The 11204-nt window shown below is 41.8% G+C and overlaps 1 protein-coding gene across 1 annotated transcript; it reads right to left on the bottom strand.

Moving 5' to 3' along the window:
• Positions 1–545: 545 nt before the first annotated feature.
• KNOP1 (lysine rich nucleolar protein 1) lies at positions 546–9845 on the bottom strand. Its single transcript, XM_034065852.1, has 5 exons — positions 9822–9845; positions 7554–8925; positions 3978–4046; positions 3413–3490; positions 546–1147 (listed from the first exon to the last, which is right to left on the bottom strand). Exons 2-5 carry the CDS (start codon positions 8922–8924, stop codon positions 836–838), a joined length of 1830 nt encoding a protein of 609 aa, XP_033921743.1. The 5' UTR covers position 8925; positions 9822–9845; the 3' UTR covers positions 546–835.
• Between the last annotated feature and the right edge of the window lie 1359 nt (positions 9846–11204).

Below are 11204 nucleotides of genomic sequence, written 5' to 3'. Positions count from 1 at the left end.
GCAGTAATTTTTCTCCTTCTTAGTAGCTGGTGCAGTGCTGTGGTTTTGACTTTCAGCCTGGGAACAGCACTGATAACACCAATTTTTTAGTTGCTGCTTAGCAATGTTTAGTCTGACCAAGGATTTTCTGAGTCTCATGCTCTGCCAGGCAGGAGGGAAAGCCAGGAAGAAGCAGAGACAGGACACCTGACCCAACCTAACCAAAGAGGTATTTCATACCACAGCACGTCATGCCCAAGATGTAAAACTGAGAGATCACTGCCAGGGTCAGGCTGGGTATCAGTCCGTGGATGGTGAGCGGTTGTATTCTTTCCCCTTGTTATTCCCCTTATCACTATTATTATTGGTGGTAGCAGCAGTGATTTCTGTTATACCTTAGTTACTGGACTGTTCTTATCTCAACCTGTGGGAGTTACATTCTTTCCATTCTCCTCCCCACCCCTCCTGGCGTGGGGGGGCGGCGGGAGGAAGTGGGGGAGTGAGAGAGAAGACTGCGTGGCTGAGTTTAAACCACAACAGATGTAGATGAAAATAAAGTTATAAAATCAGCATTTTTAAAAAATTTACTAAGTTTCAACTAGTTACAGGCATTGCCCATGTAGTTGCAATCTTCAAAGCGGACTGTCTCTTGCCTTGTAGAAAACATTGTAAAGGTATCAAAAACTTCCTGCTTAGCTGAAGGGAGGACTCAGCCCTGGTTCATGCAGTTGACAACTTGTAGTTCAAGTGCCTCATAAATCAAATTTCTTAAATATCTTATTGCTAGTTAAAAAGATGTAGAAAGTGAAAAGAAATTTGCCTGTTGAATTTCTATTCCTGTTACTACTTCAGAGTTTTAGTCTTCAAATTTTATAGATCTGGATGTATATTTGTCTATGTATACTTTTTTGTTGGCAGCAGGTTGAAATCCAAGACCAATTCCTCTATGTTGCTTCAAGTCCATCGCTTTATCAAATTCCATCTTCAGAGCCTGCTGTAACTTCTCCTCCCCTTCCCTGTTCAGAGCCATGTTTGGTTTGTTTGTAGTCGCCGAGAGATTTTGGATAGGACCAGAGCCCTTTTTAAAGCCACCCATCAGCCTAAGAAACTTCATTTGTTGCTCAGAACTTTGAAAAGCAGCTGTACTCCACTGGCCAAACTTTGCATCCTGTGAAGCAAAACAAGGTTAGTGCTAAAATTAAATAACACCAAGATCAAGGACAACAATTTCTGTCTCTTTACCATGAGAACAGAACCAACTACAACAGCCCAACAGGGCTGAGAAACAGTACGGGTAGTATCTCTCTAAGGACACGATAAAAGAATAACACAACCCTGCATGAGTGCATCCTCATTAGCATTTCAGCTCATTTAACCTGGAGTCAAGGTTTAATGCACTTTGAGAATCTCGTTCCCTTTGTCTTAGAAATCTTGTCTTTTCTGCACTCTGGATAATACTCAAAGAGCCAGACATTGTCCAGTCATTTCTCTTATTCTAAGACAACTGACAGCTTAATCCTCTTTCACTCTGTCACTTTGTGCAGTTATCTTCTCATTTTCCTGTTGCCTAGTTAGGTATCTGTGGGTTTTAGCAATGTTTTAGTACATTTTGGAGACAGTGTTCAGTCTGGCTCTCAAGCTTTGAGTAATATTTGCAGTCTCATCCCACTAATATCTCAAGGGTGCAAAAACTGAGAGTGAATCCTTATCTGACAGGACTAAATACAGTACTCTGAAAGCCTCTCTCCCATGCAGCTTGCTCTGTTCCTTGTATTTGCCTCTCACTGTATTCTTTGAACTAGTTCACTCCTTCAGGATTTCTGTTTTGTCTGCAGCTGTGTCCTTTCTGAGAGAACAGCCAATGTCAAAGTAAAATTAGGGTTCAGCCATTTGTGGATTACCAAAGACACATCATATGATTTATAAAGTTCATGAACTTTTGGCTTACCTAAGAACAAGCTTCATTATCTAAGGATCTTATTTGACTCCCAAGCTGCATCTAGGAGCTCTGTTCTCATTTATAACTGGTTTTGGCAGAATTGTTACTCCCATTTTTTCTTTAAAATTGGGGGTGATACTAAATAGACTGAGCTGGCTACATCAAAGGAAAAAACATGAATTTAGTGGCGTGTCTTATGGAAGCCTGAAATCCTTCCAACTGAACAGTTCCAGCTTGCATGAAACAGTCATTCTCCACTCAACAGCCAGCATGATACGCAGCATGCTACTCAATATTGCAGGCAAGCTGTAGCAGGCTTTTCAAGCTAAAAAAATGCAAGACTTGAGTGTCATTCACTATCAGAGGCTGGAATACCTGCTGTTAAAAAAGCTATCCGTAATACTTCTATATTTTTACTATGCCCAAAGACAGATAGCTGTATAAGCCCAGCTCTGTGACAGATGCATGTGCACATACACATAAATACATGTCCTCCCTTTGGCATGGGAGACATCTGCACAGATGCAGAAATAATTATGGCTTGTCAAACTCTGTAATTTCTTTTAAGTGAAGCGCTGGCAGGCACTACCCGTAGCTTTTGCTGCAGCATTTCCAGCTCACTCTGTGAAGCTGATGAATTAATTTTCTATTCTTCTGTGTACTCCTAAACAGACAGATCAGCATCACAGAATGGAGATCCCCTGCCAAGGATGTCATTTTTCTCAATGACTTCAAAGACTATTAGATAGTTGCAGTTCCAGAGCTATTGCAGTCTGCCTCCCACTATGTAAAAACCTACAGGAGTTGTTTCTGGCGTTTCATTGAGGTATATTCCAACTTTCTAGGCATACTGGCAGTCTTGTGAAACAACTAAGAACACTGAATTACAAGCAAAGCACTACTGCCACAATTTCTACCACGTTCCTGCAAATGTGTCAGGAGGCAGGCTGAGTAGGAAGCAAAAGCAAAGAATAAAGAATTGTCTTTCAAAGAGGTAGAATAAAGATGTAAAAGTTAGGAGAGGACTGACTGTAAATATCACACATGTATTATCAGCTGTCATCCCTTTCACCTTTCTGTGTTCACCCCTGTTTCTGAATGTCTTCCACATAACAATTCAGATACAATTCAGTGACTGTTGTATCTATAGTCTAGAATTGTTTGTATTTCAGAGTCAGCAGAAAATGCTTCTGTAGCATTTTGTCATGTCTCATTCTCCAGAGGAACCAGACAAAATGTTGCTTTTGAGGACTGATGCTGGAAATTAGAGCACTGTACAATGCCAGCTGCTGTTGGGAGTTCACTGGTCAGCTCGCAGACTCTCCCGGGATTGTACTAACTTGTTCTATAGCATGCCCTTACATTTACCATCAAAAGGAGGAATATTGTGGCAAGCCTTGTACCTGAGCCATATACAAAGAATACAGTGTTTTTTCAGGAACTTGCTCTGTGACGCAGTATTTCTGTCAGATCATGATCTAAGTTCATACATACCTGTTTCACTTTGGGACTGAAGGCCTTAGTTTTGCCAGATTCTCTATCAATATCTTCTTGAAGAGCCTGTCGCCTCACCTAGCATGCAGAAAAAACAGCACAAGACACTATTTTCTACGTGTTAAATGAGTTAATGTCAGTCACAATGAAAAGATAAGACTAAAAGAATTAGTTCTCTTCAGAATTTTGCAAGGATAGTTAAAAGGTTGTATGTGATCCATTTACACCCTCAACAACAGAACTGGGATTTTGCTAGCAGTATTTTAAATGAACATTTTGCTGTATCAGATATATTTCGTCTTTTAACTGCAGGTAACAGCTACACTGAAACTGCCAAAGTTAATGAGACGCAAAGAAACCTGTATTCAACTTAATAAGCTACTTAGACATTGACTGGAACTGTACATTTTGAACTTAACCCATGGAAGGTAAAACACACTTTAAGCAGAGCTCTATCTAGGGAAATCTTGGCATAGGCAAGCAACAAGGGTTTTTGGCTATGAATTCTATGCATACAATAAATGCTGAATTGCTTTAAATCTTACATAATTAAGACAAAGCATACCTTGTCTATATTAACTTCATCACAGTTTCCTTTTTTTTCCTGCACAATAGTTACATCATCCACATGTTCCTGTAAAACAGTAAAAAAGCTTGTATGAATGTTTTTATCCATTCTGGTTAATTAGAATTTACATAGCTCTGACTACAAAAGTAGTAAAACCACCAAGCAATAAATTAGTACTAATGTGAGGCAAGAAATAGTCAAATCTAAGCTGGAAATGCCAATTAAAGCTGTCTGTTTCTATGAAGAGATTTTCTCCCCAAGGAAGAGATTATTTTTTTTCCTTTTAAACAAAGAGCATAAGAGGTTTCTTTAAATTCACCCATTAAAATGGACCTGGCCACATCACTGGCACATACAGTAATGTTTGCAGACAGGATCATTTCAAATTAACCACTTCATAAAAGTTTATACTTAAAGTAGGGGGCAGAAAGAGTGAAAGTTAACATAAATTCAAAATCCTGGCAAGAGCACAGAAAGAGGTGCACACATACACAGTGTCTCTACCATGGCAGCAAACAGCACTTTAGTTCCACATATGAGAGTGAGAAATGGGGAGCTGATGTGGAAAACAGAGCAGATCCAGCAGGTATGGCTGGGCAGGATAGCAAGAGGTAAATCAGTGTCGGAGTCCCCAAACAGATACTGATACTCTAAAGTGCAGCCCTTCAGCAGGTTCTGCTCCCATTGACAGGCACTTCCAGATCACTGCCCTCAGCCTTTCCTTTCAAAATTGGTAATAAGGGTAAGATTTTGGGGCATCCAGTGTAACAGGGTAAGTAATAAGTCCAGGACAGGGGTAAATTAGAGCCATAAGCTTTAGACCAGCCTGGAAAAGGTGGCCAAAGGGAAGATCTATTGATACAGCTAACAGAATAATCCAAGCATGAAATAGCCAGGGAACGCTAGGACAAGGAAAAGATTTGTAACGTACTTCTGTCAGCAAAAGCTGCTGTTACTTTTTTTAGGGTTTATAGTTTTATTTAAAGCCATGAATGATTTAGTTTGTTTTCCAAAGCCACCTTTTATGTACTGATTTCACACACACACACACAAACACACACACAAGTATATGCGCTATTAAAATGCGAGAACACTGTCTGCAGTAAGGAGAGCTTGTTCTCTTGGATGAAAAGACCAAAACCCCAATTTACTTCTAGATGGCCTGGTACTGTCTTTTCAGATCTATTCAAACAAGCAGAACTGATGTGACAGGATTCTGCAAACAGCTGCAATGTTACTTTTTTTTTCTAGCTGGAAGGTCAAGTGGAGGATGAGGAAGGAGGAAGGGTGCACCCTCATCCCTGCCAATTCACAGCCTGTTGCTGGCTTGCTGAGGGCTGTTGTATGGCAAAAATTACCCCTCCAGCAGTGGTGGTCTTCCCCCAACTTCATGGAAGGGGAGCACATTCACATGTGGTAGGGTTATGCTATCTGCAGGCACGTAACTTCAAAGAAGTAAACCAAGTCGTCACTCTGCCCAAGGTGACTGTAATGGTCTCCAACTGGAAAAACAGTGATCATTGATATAAAGTGGGTATCACTCCTCATTGTCTTGAAAACTCATTTGTTTGCTGCACAAGCCCAACAGAGGATTTTTTCAAGGCATGCAGCAGTGTGTGTGACACACTGTAGACTAGAAAATGTGTCAAGACTATGGCACAGTTAAATGCAAGACTGACATTATCAGCCATTTACTACAATAGTGTCTTTTGGTCTGGCTGGAGCTAGATTTCTCTGGAACTGATTTTCCCAGACTTTTCAATCTTCAGGAGATTTTCCCTGAAGTACTTCTTATTATTAAAGGTCAGAGCTGAATACAGGAAAGAGAAACAACACATGCATCATCCTACATCCTTCTCCTCAATTGTTTGCAAGGTATTTGCTGTGTTTTCCATTGTAATTCATCATGAGATTTTACTTGTTATTAGGCTTATCTTGCCTCCACAGAATGTGAACAGCTACAAGAATCTAAATAATGTCTAACAGTCTAAAAAAGTCAGTGTCAATTCAATTAGAAAATATATGCCAGCAATAAAACCATCTTGTCCTTTGAATGGTCAAAAAGAGAAACCTAAGGACAAAGCCCCAAACATCTGCTCACCTGGTGACTGAGAAGCATATACACTCCCAAAACAAACCTTTGTGGAAAAGCCTCTATCTGTGTCTCCATAGACACCAAAGAATCGGCTTATATGAAATTTGTATTGAATTATTAGACAGATACCAGAAAGCTGCTGGGTTTTCACAGAACACAAAGAAACCACACACAGGAGTGCGTAACAATGCAAAGCACAGCATGAAGCTGGCTGGAGAGGCAGCCAGTGCTGCAGCCCACCCTGTCCCTGGTTTACAGAAGTCTTCAATGATGCTTTGCTTACAACAGCTTGACTTTTATACAAGCCAAATATCCAAATTTGTGATAAAAAACAACTGGAGTGCAGTTTTTCCATTACCTCTGAATAGCAAAGCAAGCTCCTAGTCACTTGCAGTTAGCCATTGTTGTTTAAGTAGTAAAAATACAGGTAGGTACCTATTGAATTTCTAAGCATCTCACAGCTTAATTCCCAAAGATAACAACAGAGGTTAAGCACGTAGGTACTAACTTTAGGCACTTAAATAGCTTTAAAGTAAGAACCTAATCAGATTTTAAAAAAAGGAGTAAAAAAAAAGTCAAAGAAATAAAACAACATCCTAATAACTTTTTTTTTTGGGGGGGAGGGGGGTGGGAACTGGGGAGGGAATCAAAGAAGAAACCTCTATATTTCTGTATTTCAAATCTTCAATCAGTTCCTCTCCATGTTTGTTTCGCATCAGAAATGGCAGTACTCCAAGACTCTAGGATGGGATTTCCTTTAACAGCCAGTCTAGATACAATTCTAGTTACTTTCAGGTATAATTTACAGCTCTTGTATCTATTTATTGTCTTGCATTGATTTACTTTATTAATTAAGAATTTGTGTTTAGGTTCTCTAGTATTTTTCTATCAGAATTCATACATCAGTGCTCTAGGCCTCATCTACACTTTGGATTCTTAGGATTTTCTCTAAAGTTTTGTCCAAGTTAGATGACAGGTTTGGTCTAAATTTCCTCCTTGTTTCTAACACTGCAATTCCAGCATTAACAGTAGAAAAAGCTTAAGGGAAAGTCCAACACAGTTAGATGCACTCATGCTGCTAGTGTTACCAACCTGCTCAGGTTAAATGACAGGGTATTAAAATCCTGTTTTACAGAAGTGCTGACACTTTACCAAGAGCAACTGAAAGAAGGGCAGAACAACACTGTACATATGAGGTTTCTTTTGGGGTCAATACCTGCTCTTAGTTGTAATATTTACATTTTCACAGCTGAAACATGCTCACTACAAGAGTTGGCATTAAAAACCATTTTGCAGTGTTTCACAACTATTACAGCTGATCCTGCTTCTTGAACCCCAGAGAAGGCCCCTGTTGACCTAAGTGTATCCCAACGGTCTGAACAGGCTGAGCAGCCTGCAGGAAGAATCTGCCTACCTAAAAAGCTTTCAGCTCCTTAGCAGGATTCCTTAGCAAATACATCCTTTTCTTTACAACTTACCAGTGCCCCATTTCCCATGTCTTCTCCTTTGATATTTTTTGTGTTTGCTTTTGAACCTGGTTCTTCAGCAGAGTCCTGGCGCGATTCTTTTTTCCTTTTTTTCCTTTTTCCATCACAGCCTGTGTGGTTACTGGTGCACAATACCCCATCTACAGTGTCCCCTGTGACACATTCTGCTTGCTTCCTTTCCCTCTCTTGGTTCTTTTTAGTGCTTTCTAGTACTGTTATTTTTTGGCTTCTCGATGGACTGTCATTGTTTAACAAAACTTTTGAATCCTCCTCTTTCTGAATCTTCTTTTTCTTTTTCTTCTTGATGACTTCACGATTATCCTTTATATTCTTCCTGCTTTTCTTCCCAGAAAGCTCTTCTTCCTCAGACTCAACTTTTTGCTGTGCTGGGAGATGCTCATCAGGAACACTGTGACTGTAGTCTTTATTATCTGTATGTGTTAAGGAAGAAACATCTTTGCTTCTCTTCTTCTTCTTGGTCTCTCTGCTACTTCCAGAGTTCTCAGCTGTGTCCTCTTCCTCTCTATTTGTCAGTGTAATACCCAGGGAATTATTTCTTTGCCTTTTTCCAAAGTCATTTAATGCAGTGGGGCTATCAGGAACTCCATTGGTATTGTCCTGATTATCTGCTTGTGGTAAAAAGGAGTCAGGCTTATCTTTCTTCTTCTTTTTCTTCTTTCTTTTCACATAACTCTCCCCATCATTCTGGATGATACCTGTAAAAGGTTTTTCTTGTGAAATACATTTCTGTGGGGTTTTAGGAATTTTTTCAGCCTGTTCATGTTCTCTGTCCTGGATGTCCTCTAATGAACAAGAAAAAATGCCTTTCTTCTTTTTTTTCTTGGTTACTTCACCATCCAATTCCAAATTCAAAGTGGTCTTCTTTCTGCTTTTTTTAAAAGCAAATCCATTTTCATTAGTACTATCTGCATGGTGATTTGAAAGCTCCACATCACAATTCTCATTAGTCTCCAATGATAAGAAGGAATGACACTGTGCTTTTTTCTTCTCCTGTTTGACAATTTTAATTTGTTCCTCTGATTCTTCTTTAGGTTCTGAATCCAGATGGCCTTCTACATTCACAAAGCTTTCTGAATGTGCTTCTTTCAGTAATCCAGAGACAGATTTCTTTTTCTTCTTCTTCTTTTTCTTTTTATTTTTCAGTTCCAATTGGTCTAAATGCTCATCTTTTAATTTTTCCTTTTTCCTTCTCTTTGCTTTTGTCTCAAGCTTGTCATCATCCTCAATTTTAATGACATTTTGAACATCTTTCTCAGTTTTAGTGACAGTTTGGCTCCTACTCCTTTTGGCTTTTTTCTTTTTTTGTACAGGTTCCTCATGAACTTCTTCTCTCTTTATCATTCTAAAAACATGAAATGGAGATGTTAGTGCACAGCTTCAACAAGTCCCAGGCTATCTGGTCTCCCTTTACTCTGAAACCATCCTGTATCTCTCATTATCACACTTTTTCCAGTTTCACAATCTGCTTTCTGTGATACAGGGAACCAGAAGTGCTGCACTGAAAACAGAGTGGCCACAGGGTGGTTTTTCATCTTCTTCCTTATTGCTGGCCTTGTTTGTAACTTTTTCTGTGTCTCTCTGCCAACTGCCCAGCATGACCTTTTCACAGGTTTAGGTAGCCTCTAAAACATCTTCCCTAAGTGACAGATACTTACCATATGTGCGTGTATATGTGTGTGTATACATATGTGTGTGGAGTTAAACTGGTTTTCCACACATGTATAACTTTTCACTTATTTAGCACTGAACTTTACAGTTCAGTAAAGGTTACATCCCTTTATTGCCCACTTGGCATTACCGGATCCTTTCAAGGCACCTTAATAATTACCTTGAGTTTGCTTCTGTTTGTGATTGCTTGTCCTTTCTCTGTTTTGGGACAGTCGTGCCTATGCAAAGGTTATAGCAGACCTCCGGACCTGTGGTACCCACCCGGGGACAGCCCTGCCTTTGCTGAGGAACCTAGATGGTCTCCCATCCTTTCATCAATAACTAACCCACAGGGCTCCTTTAAGTGCCCCTTATACCCCTGCCGCAACCCTTCAAACGCCAAGTGCACCACAGCACGCTGCAGTAACCCGCTCGCCGGCCCTCCCGCCCGGCTCTGGCCGAGGAGCCGGACCCGCCGACTGGGCCCACCTAGCTCCCGCTACACTCCGGCCCCCGTTACATGGACGGGACGGGACGGAGCGGAGCGCGGATGCGCCCGTACGGGAGCACACCATTCCTGCCGCCGCTTACCTGCCGCGGCCACGTGCAGCTCTCGCCGACCCGGAAGGGGAACGTGGCCCCGCCCACCCCGCCGAGGGCACCGGTGGAGCGGTTGCCGCGGCAACGCTACACAACGCGGCATGGCGGAGGGCGGGCGGGAGCTGAGCCTCTGGGAGCTCGTGTGCGCAGGTGGGAGCCGGGAGGTGCGGAGGGCGGCCCGGCTGTGAGCCTGCTGTGAGCCTGCTGCAGGGACCGGAGGGTGGGCCCGGCCCTGACCTGACCCCCCGGGCAGAGCCCCGCAGCCTCGGGCACTCGCTGCTGCAGCGTCCGAGGGGGCTTCTGCCCCGCCCTTCGCCATGAGAGGCCGGGCCTCAGCAGCGCTGTGGAGCCGGTGGGGGGGGGGGGGTGGCTGTACCTGCTAAAACCTGGCCTTCGTACCGCTGAGAGCAAGCGGTGCCGCTCCTGAGCGTTATGTGTCCTCTTGCCGTCATCAGCTTCTGACAAACATGCCTCTGTGCGTGTTTACACTGCCAGCAGGGCCAGAAGTACCCAGCATACTGCAGTAGTGTCGTGGCCTGTGGCTTACCACACAGCAGTCTGCGCCCTGCGTGGAGGCAGCTTTGTGGGTTATCCTGGCAACGGAGTTAGATTGTTGCCTTGGGGAAGTAGAGAGGTGACTATGTTACTGCTGCTCACGGCAAGTTCAGTGAATACACATTTTCTGTTTCCAGAGCCTGATTCTAATAGCAAAAGTCTTGGCCTTTTCCCAAATTCAGAATGCTGAGGCTGGTCAGGAGAGACCAGCACCACAGCTTTGTGGAGGGCTTCTCTTCAGTTAGTACTTTATAATGCCTTAAAAGTAGGTATTTTGTGTTAAAATGGCAATTTTAAATGTAGGGATAAACTTTCTTATTCTAATATAACTTAGCTGAGCCATGTGTAGTATGTGTGGAAGTGGCAATGCCAGTAAATCTGATTATAATGGTTGAATGGTAAACCTGGGTTTGGCTGTAGGAGTTTTCTGTATCATGGAATCTGTAAGATTTTTTCATATGTTCAATTGCCGCAGTTCCATTGTTCTCATCTTTTAATTTTATTCCCTTGGTTTACTCAGTAATCTGTATGGGTCATGTACTGCTTTTGCCTTTTGTGTTTTGGCTGATTGGTCAGTTGTTTTGAAGGTGGAAACTAATGCTTAGCAATGTCTGGGCAATTTAATTGCTTATAGAGAAATACAAATTAAAAAGCAGTATGATACACTGGTAAAACAAGGGTTCATTCCATGCAGGCATCTGCATTTCACTTACGTTAAAATATTCTAAATTGTTAATTACATTAAAGATCTCTTTCCATTAAAGGATTCTGTTATCACTGAGAACCTAGGACTTAAACCAGACAAGAGGCTCTGAAGTT

The sequence above is a fragment of the Melopsittacus undulatus genome, chromosome 8, assembly GCF_012275295.1.
Source record: "Melopsittacus undulatus isolate bMelUnd1 chromosome 8, bMelUnd1.mat.Z, whole genome shotgun sequence".
Classification (NCBI taxonomy): Eukaryota; Metazoa; Chordata; class Aves; order Psittaciformes; family Psittaculidae; genus Melopsittacus; species Melopsittacus undulatus.
Note: the sequence above shows the minus strand (reverse complement) of the source record. Positions and strands in the feature narration are given on the sequence as shown.